The sequence below is a fragment of the Papio anubis genome, chromosome 18 (genome assembly GCF_008728515.1).
Source record: "Papio anubis isolate 15944 chromosome 18, Panubis1.0, whole genome shotgun sequence".
Taxonomy (NCBI): Eukaryota; Metazoa; Chordata; class Mammalia; order Primates; family Cercopithecidae; genus Papio; species Papio anubis.
This window is the reverse complement of record NC_044993.1, coordinates 52,400,542-52,416,011: the sequence shown is the minus strand read 5'-3', so window position 1 is coordinate 52,416,011 and position 15,470 is coordinate 52,400,542. Positions and strand designations below refer to the sequence as shown.

Below are 15,470 nucleotides of genomic sequence, written 5' to 3'. Positions count from 1 at the left end.
GTCGACTTATCCATTGGGGTCAAGGTCATTTCTGGGGAAGGAGCTGATGGGGCAGAGAGACCCCTGAGAGTTGGGGATAGGAGCTTCCAGAATCACAGCTTCTGTTGAACATTCACAGAGAAGGGCTGCGGTTTTATTTATTTGACAAGCAATTGAACCTGGACCTAGATTTTAAAAACAAACTCTTGCTATTTTTTTCTTTCTTTTCTTCTTTCTTTCTTTTTTTTTTTTTTTTTTGGATTGTAGTGAGGAAGGAGGTAAGGATAGACAATATTTTAAGTGATAAAAACAAAACAAATTATATTCCTGTTGCCCAGAAGCTACTAGCATCATTTTGATGGTGTTCTTTATCCCGGTAAAATCATATCAATTCATGGTGGGTTTAGAGCAGTTTGGCTGCTCTGGGCATCTCACCTCCATGCCCAGCACTCCATTTCCTTTGCATCAGAGACCTCAAACCCACTAGTATCATAAGCTTGGAAGCCTCCTAGCTTTGCCTCAGCTTCCAATTTTAGCCCATATTTCATGGGTTCAGGGTGGGAAAAAAACCCATAACTCTGCAGGACCCGAATCCTGCCTAAAAATCTTGATGGGGCACATCGAAGTCACAGACACAGGCCCTTTCTGGTCCTGGGGACCTCCCTGTATACCCTAGGACATGTCCTAATTTGCCTCTGTCACTGTAGAAGGCATAGGGGGACACAGTTTTCATATACACCCCATCCCCAATACTAGTGCTCACAAGTCTTGGGAAGTGGTCATGTGCACTGTTCAGAGTTTGTAAATTAAATAGCTCAGGGTTCCTTCTCTTTCCTCTACCTTTAGTTCTTGGTACTGTTAATTAACTCTCTGCACCCAGCATACTACCAGGCCCCTCAAAGGCAAATGCCATAGTGGTAAAGGCTGCAAGGTTCCATCCAGCTCCTCCACTAACCAGCTGCATCATCTTGCCCAAGATATTCAACCTCTCTGAGCCCATTTTCCTCCTCTGTAACATGGAGATAATAATAGCATGCCTACTTCATGAAACTGTTGAAACACAAAATGAAATATATATAGGCTATGTGTGTATTTATAGAGAGAGACTAATTTACTTATGAGACTAATGAGACTATATATTATGAACATGAAATAAGTTTTTATGTAGTATATTAGTTCACTTCTAAAATTATTTCTCATTGTAAAGTTTGTATAGTTGAGATGCCTCGTGTACATTGATGAATGTGATAATTTGCTTTCCAATACTGGTACTCTCCTCCAAAGCTGTTATTAAATCAAGGGCATTCTCCAAATTAATGGTATATTAGAATCAAGGAAATATGGCACAGTGCCTGGCAAACACTAGGTGGCCAACAGTTGTAGGTTATTGTTACATCAGGTGATCTGGAAACATTAAGAGCTTGACTATAAAGAGAAGAAAGGAAAGAGAAATCGTTTCACTTATAATAAAGCCTCAGAGAAAAAGCTGGGGAAAATACAGCCAGGAACATGATCTAAGGTGGCTGCCGGGAAATTTTCTTGGCAGATTTCATCTGTCAGTTACCATCTGAGGAGCACTGCTCTGTGCCAGACACTGTGCTAGGCACCAGGGGGCATAATGAGATAGGAATGCTGCCCTCGAGGAAGGCGGGCCACTGGAGGTGATACGGCACGGGTACTCCTGCCTGATAAGAAAGTTGATGGGGCTGCTTCCAGAGCTCCTGCCCCAGGAACCTGGGGAAAGGTCCTGTAGCCTGTCCAGCCAGTGCTTCGCAGGTTGCACCTCACCCAGCCCCCGCGCGGCTAGGCCTGGGGGCCGTAAGAGAAGTAGGCAGCTTCTCTGGCAGCTGTGGTGGCCAAAACCAAACGTCGTGGAGAAGGGGCCAAGGCTTCGGAATGCAAAGTGTCTAAGCCACAAGGAACAGAGGAAGGAGGCCTCTAAGGGCGCGTGGACTGGTGTTTCTCAGGCTGTGGCCTCCAGGGACACACTGGGACCTGACAGCTCACCTGCTTCTCTTCTCTGCCCCTCCAGCACGCCGGTCCTCAAAGTCCTGTCCTCACAGTCCCATCCTCGCCATGGCTCCCGGAGAGAAGATCAAAGCCAAGATCAAGAAGAATCTGCCTGTGACGGGCCCTCAGGCGCCGACCATTAAAGAGCTGATGCGGTGGTACTGCCTCAACACCAACACCCATGGCTGCCGCCGCATCGTGGTGTCCCGCGGCCGCCTGCGCCGCCTCCTGTGGATCGGGTTCACACTGACTGCCGTCGCCCTCATCCTCTGGCAGTGCGCCCTCCTTGTCTTCTCCTTCTATACTGTCTCGGTTTCCATCAAAGTTCACTTCCGGAAGCTGGATTTTCCTGCGGTCACCATCTGCAATATCAACCCCTACAAGTAAGAGGCATGAGCAGGGAAATGCGAGTAGGGAGCCAGGCCCCCTAGGGAGGCCAAAGCCCCTCCCGAAAGTGACACACTGGCAGCCTGGAGGTCGATTCCAGCCTACAAACGTGCTTTCTAGAAATTTGAATTTGTCGCTAACACTGGTAAACAGCCCTCTCCCCGGTTCTAAATCTGTATGTGCCAAGTTTTCAAACCATCAGTGACTTTTTTCTTTTTCTTTTTTCTTTTTTCTTTCTTTCTTTCTTTCTTTTTTCTTTTCTTCTCTTTTTTTTTTTTTTTTGAGATGGAGTTTCACTCTTGTTGCCCAGGATGGGATGCAATGGCACAATCTCGACTCACTGCAACCTCCACTTCCCAGGTTCAAACAATCCTTTCAAGTAACTGGGACTATAGGGGGGCACCACCATGCCAGGCTAATTTTTTGTGTTTTTAGTAGAGACGGGATTTCACCATGTTTGGCCAGACTGGTCTTGAACTCCTGACCTCAGGTGATCCACCCGCCTTGGCCTCCCAAAGTGTTGGAGTTACAGGCGTGAGCTACTGCTGCACCTGGCCCTTTTTTTTTTTTTTTTTTTGGAGACAGGGTCTCATGTCACCCAAGCTGGAGTGCAGTGGTGCAATCATAGCTCACTGCAGCCCCGACTTCCTGGGCTCAGGCAATTCTCCCACTGCAGTCTCCTGAGTAGCTGGGACTATAGGCACATGCTACCACATCCAGCTAATTTTTTTGTTTGTTTTTTAAGGGATGGGGTCTCGCTGTGTTACTCAGGCTGGTCTCAAACTCCTGAGTTCAACTGGTGCTGCCACTTTGGTCTCTCAAAGTGCTAAGATTACAGGAGTGAGCCACCACACCCACCCCATCAATGATTTCCGAGGCTGGGCTAGCCCGGGGAGAGCAGAAAGAGGAAGCTGCAGGCTTTTTTCACTTAGAAGAGGCCTGGAACGAACTAACCCCCTCTGCACACTCCCCATATTAAGCCCAAATTAGCCAACCCCCATCCGCATCTGTGCCCCTGGTTCTCCAAGCTCACATGCTCACTCCCCCTGCAGCACGAGTGAGCTCAAGGCTGACTCAGAAGTGACACCCAGGTGACTTCTGTGAGCACCTCAGCTGCCCCAAACCCTCATCTGAATAAACCCAGCCCCATTAATTGAGATCATCAGGCTCTGGGTGTGATCAGTCCTTGGGACTGCCCTATCATCCTCAGCAGGACCTGTTCTAAATAGGTCATCAGAGTCCTTCTCAGGATTATGGAAAACTGGTCCGTGAGGCAGGTCAGAATCAGGCAGACTTTGTCAGAGCAGGGGTGGGGAGAAGGGAAGAAGAGCAGGGGAGGAAGATTATCAAAGGAAACTAACTTGTCCAGAGTCATCACCGAGGTGGTGCAGAGCAGTTTGGCTGCTCTGGGCATCTCACCTCCATGCCCAGCACTCCATTTCCTTTGCATCAGAGACCTCAAACCCACTAGTATCATAAGCTTGGAAGCCTCCTAGCTTTGCCCCAGCTTCCAATTTTAGCCCATATTTCATGGGTTCAGGGTGGGAAAAAAAACCATAACTCTGCAAGACCCGAATCCTGCCTAAAAATCTTGATGGGGCACATCAAAGTCACAGACACAGGCCCTTTCTGGTCCTGGGGACCTCCCTGTATACCCTAGGACACGTCCTAATTTGACTCTGTCACTGTAGAAGGCATAGGGGGACACAGTTTTCATATACCCCCGAGGTGGTGCAAAGATCAAGTCTAAGACTCTTTCTCCACCCTCCATGTCTTCCTCTTCTTTCTTTCTCCCTCCCTCCTTCTCTCTCTCTCTGGTCCTCCTTCCTTCTTTCCATTCATTATTTGTTCCATAATAATTTACTCAGCATCTATAAACTGTCATGCACTGTACTAGGTTCTGGGATAGAGAACTGAACAATCCAAACACAGTATTTGCCTTAGTGGAGCTTATAATGTAGTGGAGGAATAAAGTCTTAATCAATATAATAACACTAATATAGTTAACAATAGAAGCACAGTGGCTTATGCCTGAAATCTCAGCATTTTCAGAAGCCAAGGCATGAGGATTGTTTGAGGCCAGGAATTCGAGACCAGCCTGGGCAACAGAGCAAGACCCCGTCTCTAAAAACATTTTATTTTAAATTAGCCAGGTGTGGTGGCACACATTCATAGTCCTAGCAACTTGGGAGGCCAAGGTGGGAGGATTGCTTGAGCCCAGGAGTTCTAGGCTGCAGTGAGCCATGATTGCACCACTGCACTCCAGCCTGGGCAGCAGAGTGACCCTGTCTTTAAAATAACAACAACAATAGAGGCCATTTAATTATCTATATGTATATCTGTGTGTGTTTATTATATATAATAAACTCATTGAACCTTCCCAACAACCCCACTTTACAAAGGAGAAGGCTAAAACACAGAAAGGCTAAGACATTTGTCCAAGGTAAGGTAGCCGGTACCAAGATGGGGAACCTAAACCCAGGTAGGTTGGCTCTAGGGTTTCTACTCTCAATTGCTGTGCTCTGCTGCCTATGCCTAGAGCAAGGGAGAGAAAGGAGAGAGGAGAGAGTTAAGAGGAGGCTGGAACCATTTGATTTGTGAAAATTAAAAGATGGTATATTGTGCTTCATGAAGGTAACTCCTTTATAACTATTTTGTGTTCCTGGGGGTCGTCGAGGTAACAGTTATACCCTCCTTCCCCCCAGCACAGATTTGAGGACAATCAGAGGGCAGAGGCAGAGTGAGCTGGGTGGAGAAGGAGCCTGCCCACTAGGTAGACTCTTGGTTGGCAGTTATTTACTTGTCCTCACTGTGGCTGGTTTATGGGAGGCACCTGACAGTCACCACTCCAGAAATGCTGGTCGGGACAAATTCATCAACACACCCCGAGAGCAACCAGATAGTGGCGGCAGAGGTGAGGCCACAGGAAGTCACACACAGGTCACGCATGAGCCTTTCCTCATTCGCGGGAGCCAGGGTCACTCTGGATGCATCAAGTCATGAAAGGCGTGGTCTCCTCTGCCAAGGTGCTGGGAAAGGTGGGCACGAGGCTGACACGTGTTGATGGAAAACAACCCGGAGGAGCACCAGGGTTCTGCCAGTGCCGCCTCCCCTCTCCCTGACTTTTCCTCCCCACCTTGGCAGGTACAGCGCCGTGCGCAACCTTCTAGCTGACTTGGAACAGGAGACCAGAGAGGCCCTGAAGTCCCTGTACGGCTTTCCAGAGTCCCGGAAGCGCCGAGAGGCGGAGTCCTGGAGCTCCGTCTTGGAGGGAATGCAGCCCAGATTCTCCCACCGGATCCCGCTGCTGATCTTTGATCAGTATGAGAAGGGCAAGGCCAGGGACTTCTTCACAGGGAGGAAGCGAAAAGTTGATGGGAGAATCATTCACAAGGCTTCAAATGTCATGCACATCGAGTCCAAGCAGGTGGTGGGATTCCAACTGGTAAGATTTCACCTTCTCATTCTTTCACTGCTTAAGGGCATGGGATGGGCTGGGTCCAGGACTCTTCTCCTTAGCCACTAGCCCCTGTGGTCCCACTGGAAGAAATACACCCAGCTGGGGTTAGGCACAGTGACTCATGCCTGTAATCCCAGCGCTTTGGGAGGCCAAGGCGGGCAGATCACCTGAGGTCAGGAGTTCGAGACCAGCCTGACCAACATGGTGAAACCCGTCTCCACTAAAATACAAAAATTAGCCAGGCATGGTGGCATATGCCTGTAGTCTCAGCTACTTGGGAAGCTGAGGCAAGAGAATTGCTTGAACCCAGGAGGTGGAGGTTGCAGTGAGCCCAGACGGTGTCACTGTACTCCAGCCTGGGTGACAGAATGAGACTCCGTTAAAAAAAAGGGGGGGAGGTAGAGTTGGGGGGCAAGCAGAGGGAGAGAATTAGGACAAACACCTAATGCATGCAGGGCTTAAAACCTAGGTGATGGGTTGATAGGTGCAGCAAACCACCATGGCACATGTATACCTATGTAACAGACCTGCATGTTCTGCACATGTATCCCGGAACTTAAAGTAAAATTATTTAAAAAAAAAAAGAAAGAAAGAGAGAAAGAAAGAAAAGAAAGAAAAGAAAGGAAAGACACCCAGCTGGGGTGATTCAGCTGCAAACAACTGAAACCGACTCAGGTAATTTTAAGTTGGGGGGTGCAGAGGGAGGGGGAAATGTGTTAGAAGGCAACCAGTAACTCATAGAGGCCTCTCAAGGGGCAGAAATTAGGACAGATGCAGGGATCTAGGTAGCAAGGCATAATGAAAAGTCATTTCAGATATTGCTGCTGGAGTAAAGAAGCGTCAAATATGTTCAGTTTTTGTTGGTGTTGTTAATGCTTAAGAGTCAGATTCCATCTTGGGACTATCTGGTTGGTCAAGCTTGGGTCACCTAATCACCCTTTGGCTAATGGATGGTGGAGTATCTTCATGGACAATCACACCAGGCTGTATCCAGAGGGGGAAAGGAAATTTTTCCAAAGCAAAATTGACGTGCAGGCACCAGAAAGAAAAAGACAGACAATAAACGGCAGAAACATCAGTGTTCCTGCAGTACTTGCCTTCATGAGGTGCCTCATCTGACTTCATTTTCCCTTTTGGTCCCATTTGAGGGAAATTTTTTTGAGACAGAGTCTCACTCTGTCACCCAGGCTGGAGTGCAGTGGTGCGATCTCAGCTCACTGCAACCTCTACCTCCCGAGTTCAAGTGATTCTCCTGCCTCAGCCTCCCAAGTAGCTGGGATTACAGGCATGCACCACCATGCTTGGCTAATTTTTTGTATTTTTAGTAGAGACTGGGTTTCACCATGTTGGTCAGGCTGGTCTCGAACTCTTGACCTCAGGTGCTCCCCCCACCTCGGCCTCCCAAAGTGCTGAGGTTATAGGCGTGAACCACTGTACCTGGCCTGAGGGGCTCTTGAAAAATGCCATTCACTGAAAATGAATTCTAGTACCTTCCTGGGCAAACTCTATCACCACCCTCCCTCTCCATGCCCCAGTCACCTCTGGAGGACGGGGGCTATGTCCATACCTTATAGGCTTGGTTGCCAATTGTGTGACCTTGTAGCTATAGTCCCAAATCCTGAAAAATGGACCTTCTTCTAAACCATTGAGATTTCAAAGTCTTCTTGGGTCCTTTCATAGGATATCTGCAAGGTTCTTCTTGATACCAAAATCAACTCTTTATATATATGTTTGTTTGTTTGTTTGTTTGTTTTAGAAACAAGATCTCACTCTGTCATCCAGGTGGGAGTGGTGCAATCACAGTTCACTGCAGCCTAGAACTCCTGGGCTCAAACAATTTTCCCACCTCAGCCTCCCAAGTAGCTTGGACTACAGGAATGCACCACCACACCTGGATAATTTTTCTATTTTTTGTGAAGATGGGGGTCTAGCCATGTTTCCCACGCTGGTCTCGAATTCCTGGCCTCAATCAGTCTTCCCACTACAACCTTCCAAAGCATTAGGATTACAGGCATGAGCCACTGCAACCAGCCAAAATCAGTTGACATCTGTCCATTTAGAAAAGTTTCCCAGCTTTGTGTGACGAGAACATTTGGAATGTACAATGGCTTCCCTATGACGTTCTCATTATTGTATATTTCAAACATGGGTCCTCCCAGCTACCAGATGTGGTTGAGAAGGATGGTGTTTCAGCCAATATTTTGTGGGTGAGATAATGGGTACAGAATATCTTGCCTAAGATCCTGCAGAGAAGTAGTCTCTCCTTCTCCTGCAGAGTCCGGGCTGGAATCCAGATAGCTTGACTGTTGATATGATAGGAAATGGGAAAGGTTGTTAGGAACGTAGTAGCATCAATCAGGTGAGCCCCAGGGTACCTGGGGACCCTGAAGAAGCTGGTTTTCCTTCTTGCTTGGTGGGCAAATAGTGCAGAGTTGTAGGAGTAGGACTGTGTCCTTTCTCACTCAGCCCCTTTTTGGTCTTTGAGGCTTGAGGATGATCACTCCCAGCCCCTAGAAGTCAGAGGAAACTCATCCTTGCCCCAGATATCCAACCTGTTCCCCTGAGTATCTGGCCTGGAAGTCTCAGTCCCTCATTCTTACGGTCCTTCTGAAGAGCAGCGATAGGATCGATGGCTTCAGCCTCGTGTCTCCTCTTATTCACAGTGCTCGAATGACACCTCCGACTGTGCCACCTACACCTTCAGCTCGGGGATCAATGCCATTCAGGAGTGGTATAAGCTGCACTACATGAATATCATGGCACAGGTGCCTCTGGAGAAGAAAATCAACATGAGCTATTCTGCTGAGGAGTTGCTGGTGACCTGCTTCTTTGATGGAGTGTCCTGTGATGCCAGGTCAGGAGAGAATGCTGCTCTCTTAGCCTCTGAGTACCAGCTCTGAATACCAGGCCCCTTGCAGGAACCTACAGCCTTGATGATAGGTCTTGGGAGCAAAAGGTGCTCTTCTCACTGACACTGCCTTTTGGAAATTGCTTACATGGGAGCTGTGTTCTAGAGTCAGTGAGTAAGGTGTGCATGACATAAAATCAAAATATCCTTAAAGTCATTAAACTACTCATTAAAAACAAGGTAGTTGGCCGGTCATGGTGGTTCATGCCTCTAAATCCCAGCACTTTGGGAGGCTGGGGTAGGTGGATCGCTTGAGGTCAAGAGTTCAAGACCAGCCTGGACAACATAGTGAGACCCCATCTCTACTAAAAATACAAAACTTAGCCAGGCGTGGTGGTGCACACCTGTAGTCCCAGCTATTCAGGAGACTGAGGCAGGAGAATCACTTGAACCTGGGAGGCGGAGGTTGCAGTAAGCCGAGATTGCACTACTGCGCTCCAGCCTGGGCTACAGAGCAAGACTCTGGACAAACAAACAAACAAACACACTAACCCACAAGGTATTAGATTGGCACAAAAGTGATTGCTGTTTTTGTCATATAGTGTGCATATAACCTAACCTTGCATATTACCAAAATGCATACTGATGATTAAGAACCATCATTCGAAGGAAGGAAGGAAGGAAGAGAAGGAGAGAGGGATGGGGGCAGAAAGGCCCATGTTCAAATATGTGAGATGTCAGACTGTTCACCTTTAGGATAACACTCAGATCCCTCATGGTGACTGGGCAGTGGATGAGACATTCTAAAGTGTTCCTGGGCTGGGCACAGTGGCTCACACTTGTAATCCCAGCACTTTGGGAGGCTGAGGAGGATGATTGCTTGAGCTCAAGAGTTTGAGACCAGCCTGGGCAATGTGGCAAAACCTCCTTTCTAGGAAAAAAAATCAAAAACTTATCTGGGCATAATTGCACACACCTGTCGTCCCAGCTACTCAGGAGGCTGAGGTGGGAAGATCACAGACATGGCACAAGGAATGTCAAGTCAGGATAGAGATGAAGGTGAGAGGATTCCGAGAGAAAACAGAAGGCAGAGAGTCTAGTTCTATGTCCATGTGTGTCAACCAGGATGAGGGGCCTTGTGTGTCATTTGATCAGGAGCAAGATGTGGAAAATGAGTCACGTCTCTCATGCATTCTCCCCAAAGAGAGTTGACTCCATTAGCACTGCCCTGCCCAACTTCAGCTAAGACGCATGGGGGAGATCCCTTTCTGACCCATTTTCTTCCTCCATAGGAATTTCACACTTTTCCACCATCCAATGCATGGGAATTGCTACACTTTCAACAACAGAGAAAATGAGACCATTCTCAGCACCTCCATGGGGGGCAGCGAATATGGTAAGGAAACGTGTGCCAAGGAGATCTTAAGGTCCTCCAACAGTGGACATAGGGGCAGCAGGACAGTGGGGATGCGGGAGCCCTCTGGAAATGCAGGATCTCTCCCACTTGGCCAGAAACTAAGGATGCCCTTTTTTTCTATCAGCGTTTCCATCGGTGTTCATGCTGGTTCCTTCCTTCCATGTCAGTGTCTGTTTTCCTTTTTGACTTCTCCTCCACCTTTGAGAGAGTGACAGGGACATCGCTGGGGCTCCTTCTGCTAGGGAACTACTCTGGTTTAGACTCATAGCTAGGGTGAGTAATGCAGGACAGGTGGTTTCCAAATGGAGTTGAGCCCAAAGATGCTGAACAGATTAGGGAGGTAGATGCCCATTTATCTTAGTTCAGGTGACAGATTCTGGACGGAGCCGAAACCCAGCTTAGCCACTCACTGTGTGACCTTGGGGAAGTTACTGCACTTCATCTTTAAAGTGGGACTAATAACAGTATCTCCCATATGAGATTACTGAGAGGACTTAAGATACAGACTTAGAATAAGACCTGGTCTGCACTCTCTTAGTCTGCTTGTGTAACAAAATACAAGAGACTGGGTGCCTTCGACAACAGACATTTATATATCACAGTTTTGGAGACTAGAAAGTCCAAAATCAAGGCACAGGCAGACTCGGTTCTGGTGAGGCTTCTCTCTTTGGGTTCAGAAGTCTGACTGTCTTCCTTCCATGTCCTCACATGGTCTTTCCTCTGTGGTGTGTCCACAGAGAGAGGCCTGTGATGTCTCTCTCTCTTCTGATCAGGACATCAGTCCTATCAGATTAGAGTCCTCTGCTTATGACTTCCTTTCACCTTCATTAAGGCCCTATCTCCAAATAATATCCCTTTGAGGGTTAGGGCTTCAACATATGAATTTGAGGCGGTAAACAATTCAGCCATAACACATACTAAGCACACAATAAGTGCTAGTTGCTATTGTTATTACTACTATTATTACCGTTACTAGCATTGTTACCAGCCTACCACCATTGCTACTGCTGCTACTACCCCCAAAATAATACCATTGCAACTTCCAGCACTACTATTACTACTATTCCACTATGATTACATTGGTAGAGAAGGTAGAAACTGAACAGATTGGCCTGGCTTATGCCCAAAAAGAATGCTTGAAAGGTCCCATGCAAATAGAACATGATGTGATATGCAGATATACTCCCACCAGGACAAGCAAGGGCCTGTCATAAAGGAAATCCACATTTGGAATCCTGGCCTTTGTCACTGTGTAGTCTCTGCTCTTACTAAGTCTGCAAGGAATCATAATTCAGTACACATACTTCATGGGGAAGAAGTAATCTGGAAACAGAGTGAAAAGTTGCAGAGTCCTGGCTCTGCTATGGAGGGGCTGTGTGACCTCAAGCAATTCACTTCCCCTCTCTGGGCTTTGTTTGTAATTGTTTACAAGTTGTTTACAAATTGTTTGCAATTATTTACAAGTTGTTTACGAATTGTTTGCAATTGTTTACAAGTTGTTTGCAAATTGTTTGCAATTGTTTACAAGTTGTTTACAAATCATTTGCAATTGTTTACCAATTCTTTGCAATTGTTTACAAATTACCCTTGTTTACAAATTGAATGTCAGAATGACTCTCAAAAGTATCTTCTTTCCATCCATATAGACCCCGCTGATTCACTCATCCACTTACCAAGCATGGAGTTTCTCCTGTTTGCCAGGCCCTCTTCTACACACTGGGGACACAGCAGTGAAAAGACAGATGTCTTCTCTGCTGTTAGGGAACTTAAATTTTCCTGGGGAGAGACAGATAAAAAATGAGTACACAACTACACAGACATGATCTAGTTACAAATCCTAATGACTGCTATTCAGGGAAGAAAGAGGCAGAGTGGGAAGACAGTGGCTGGGGTCAGGATGGGGGGGTGGTTAGTTTGGATAAGATCTCTAAGAGGGGGCTATTTAAGGAGGAAAAGATTCATGTTAAGATCTACATAAGAACATTCCAGGGACTAGCAAGGGCAAAGGCCCTGGGAAGGACATGAATCAGATGTGTTCTAGAAACAGAAGTAAGACCAGTGTGCTTGGAGCTTACTGAGGGGAGGAGATGAGGAGGGAGAAGTAGGCAGGGGCTGTATCATCATCACCTGGACAGATGCAGCCAGGTTTATCCTGTGGCATTCCCATATATCCAGTGAGATGCCACTGAAGAGTTTCAGGTTTCAAGGAGTGACCTGGTCTAAAGTCCAATTTTCAAAGGACCTCAGCCCATACATGAATGAGCAGGGTCTCTATGGATGGAAAGAAGAGAATTTTGAGTTATCCTGACATTCAATTTGTAAACAAGGGCAATCGGTAAACAATTGCAAATGATTTGTAAACAATTGCAAGCAATTTGTAAATAAGCCCAGAGAGGGGAAGGGAATTGCTGGAGGTCACAGCCCATCTGTAGAAGAGCCAGGGCCCTGCAACTTTTCACTCTCAGTTCCCATGTGCACTGGTACTGTGTTTACTCTGGTACTGGGTCAGCATAGACTGCAGGGGACAAGAGCAGGAGTGGGAGAAAAAGTTGTGCCAGTGATCAGAAACACCATTAGTGATTCATCTCTTCTCTGAGTGCCCGCCCTGAGGGGTTAAGCAGCCAGAGCAATGCATGTTCTTTTGAATATTCTGAGCTCCCCATCTCAGAGGACCACATGGAGATGCATGTCTCGGGCAGAGTGGCAATTTCCTTACACTTGGCAAAAACGTACGCTTAGCAAGAACTGTGACAGTGATACTGTTTGAGCCCCTGTTTTGGGCTAAGCTGTGGGGGCACAGCAGAAAGCAAGTCAGGCACACATTCCAATCTCATGGAGCTTCCAGTCTAGCCCTTGTCGACCTGTCACTTGTTGGAAATACCTGGTCTTGGATTTGAAGCTTCTGAAGCAGTGGGAGAGGTGGGTTACCCCCCAGGAAATGTTTTTCTAGCCTTGGATCACAGCAGGTTGCCTTATCCCCCCAGGGCTGCAAGTCATTTTGTACATAAATGAAGAGGAATACAACCCATTCCTCGTTTCCTCCACTGGAGCTAAGGTGATCATCCATCGGCAGGACGAGTATCCCTTCGTCGAAGATGTGGGAACAGAGATTGAGACGGCAATGGTCACCTCTATAGGAATGCACCTGGTAAGAGAATATTCTCATTTCCATAGGTTTGGAGAGAACAGATTTTTTTTTTTCAAGGATAACCAATGAGGTGCAGCCTGTGGAAAAGGGTGTTTGTTTCAAAAGGGAACATGGTCCCAGATTTTCCCATGGTTACCCCATTCATTTCAGGAGTTACATTAAAGGTTGTGTTTGTATCTTCTGGCCGACTGCAGTGGCTCACACCTGTAATCCCAGCACTTTGGGAGACCGAGGTGAGGTCAAGACTTCAAGACCAGCCTGGCCAACTTGGTGAAACCTGTCTCTACTAAAAATACAAAAAATTAGCTGGGTGTGGTAGCACATGCCTGTAATCCCAGTTACTTGGGAGGCTGAGGCAAGAGAATAGCTTAAACCCAGGAGGAGGAGGTTGCAATGAGCCAAAATCATGAATCATGCCACTGCACTCCAGCCTAAGCAACAGAGCAACACTCCAATTCAAAAAAAAAAAAAAAAAGGTTGTATTTGTGTGGATTAATAGGACAGGATGCCATTTGTGGAAAGAATTTAAAAAGCAAGACACCAGCATTTGTGGAACCTATGCTGGAAGCAAGGCATTAGGACACTAACTATATATTTGTAGGGAATACAAATAGATAAGATTACCAGCTATCTTTCTGGGTTGCTAAAAGGCCTATGAGGCATGTCAGTAACTGTATTAAAGCCTAGTGGAAAGTCACTCAGCTCTCCAAGGTCTATTTAGCCTATCACGTTTCCATCAATTTTACCTCATTTACCAAGAACCCCTTCTCCCTCCAAATTTGACCTTTGTGGACCTCTCTGGGCACTGAGAACACACAAACCTATCAACAGAAACACAAGTAAGCTGCAGACTCCAACCCCTGAGTCAGCCTTGCCCAGTGGGAGCTGAATGGCAAGGTAAAGAGCGGACTCTGATGGCCCTGGTCACTCCACTGCTTATGGAGTTTTCTTGTTTGCAGTTTTCTTGTTTGCAGGCCTGGGGTCTTTTTATTCCAGGATCTGTCTGCCTCTCCTTTCTCTCTTTCATAGAATGACTGTTAAGAACTTATTTAGACCAGGCACAGTGGCTCATGCCTGTAATCCCAACACTTTGGGAGGCCGAGGTGGATGGATTACTTGAGCCCAGAAGTTTGAGATCAGCCTGGGCAACATAGCAAAACCCCATCTCTACCAAAAACAAAATACAAAAATTCACCAGGCATGGTGGCACATGCCTCTAGTTCCAGCTACTCGGGAGGCTGAAGTAGGAGAATCACCTGACCCCAGGGAGGTCGAGGCTTCAGTGAGCGATGATTGTACCACTGCACTCCAGCCTGAGTGAGACTCTGTCACCAAGACTGGAGTGCAGTGGCGCGATCTCGGCTCTTTGCAACCTCTGCCTCCCTGGTTCACGCCACTATCCTGCCTCAGCCTCCCGAGTAGCTGGGACTACAGGCGCCTGCCACCACTGCTGGCTAATTTTTTGTGTTTTTAGTAGAGATGGGGTTTCACCGTGTTAGCCAGGGTGGTCTTGATTTCCTGACCTCGTGATCCACCCAATTCGGCCTCCCAAAGTGCTGGGATTACAGGTGTGAGCCCCTGTGCCTGGCCCATAATGACACTTTTCTTTACCTGTTTGGGGGTGGGGAGAAAGAAACAAAATCCCCTTGTGGACTATACATCTGTTCACGCCTTTATTTAAATCCAACCTTAATATCCCCAATTAAACTTCCTAGCCTTTATCCCTCACAAACATATCCTCCAGAGCAGTGGCTTCCAACCCTGGTTGATTATCAGACTCAAAGTCACTGAATCAGAATCTGTAGAAGATGAGCCTAAGGATCTATATTTTTACCAAGTTGCAGTGGTTATTCTAAGAGGCAGCACACTTGGGAGCCTTGGCTCGACCTTTTTTTTAATGTTTAAATTTAAAAAATTTTTAGAGTCGGGGTCTTGCTCTGTCACCCAGGCTGGAGTGCAGTGACACAATCATAGCTCACTGCAGCCTTGAACTCCTGAGGGCCTCGGCTTTAGAAACTTGAGCAATGCAGAATTAGAGGAAAAAATATTGTGTCTTCCCAAGTGAAAGTGAAGCTAGAATGACACAAAGATCTAGCTGTAGCTTTGCATTGGGTTAGACAAAGAGATGGTGGGCATTTAGGGCTTGGATATCCATCTGTCATTTATCCATTCAACTGATATTTTCTGAGCACCTTCTTTGTGCTAGACATGGGGTACCTCA

The 15,470-nt window shown here is 47.0% G+C and overlaps 1 protein-coding gene across 1 annotated transcript in view; it reads left to right on the top strand.

The window, feature by feature from the left end:
• Nucleotides 1-235: 235 nt before the first annotated feature.
• Nucleotides 236-15,470, top strand: part of SCNN1G (sodium channel epithelial 1 gamma subunit) — a 31,529-nt gene continuing 16,294 nt past the window's right edge. The window contains exons 1-5 of the mRNA XM_031658398.1: nucleotides 236-2,372; nucleotides 5,521-5,821; nucleotides 8,500-8,690; nucleotides 9,977-10,080; nucleotides 13,086-13,249. Of these exons, the coding sequence (XP_031514258.1) occupies nucleotides 2,056-2,372; nucleotides 5,521-5,821; nucleotides 8,500-8,690; nucleotides 9,977-10,080; nucleotides 13,086-13,249 (1,077 nt within the window). The 5' untranslated portion in view covers nucleotides 236-2,055. The remainder of the gene's footprint in view (nucleotides 2,373-5,520; nucleotides 5,822-8,499; nucleotides 8,691-9,976; nucleotides 10,081-13,085; nucleotides 13,250-15,470) is intronic.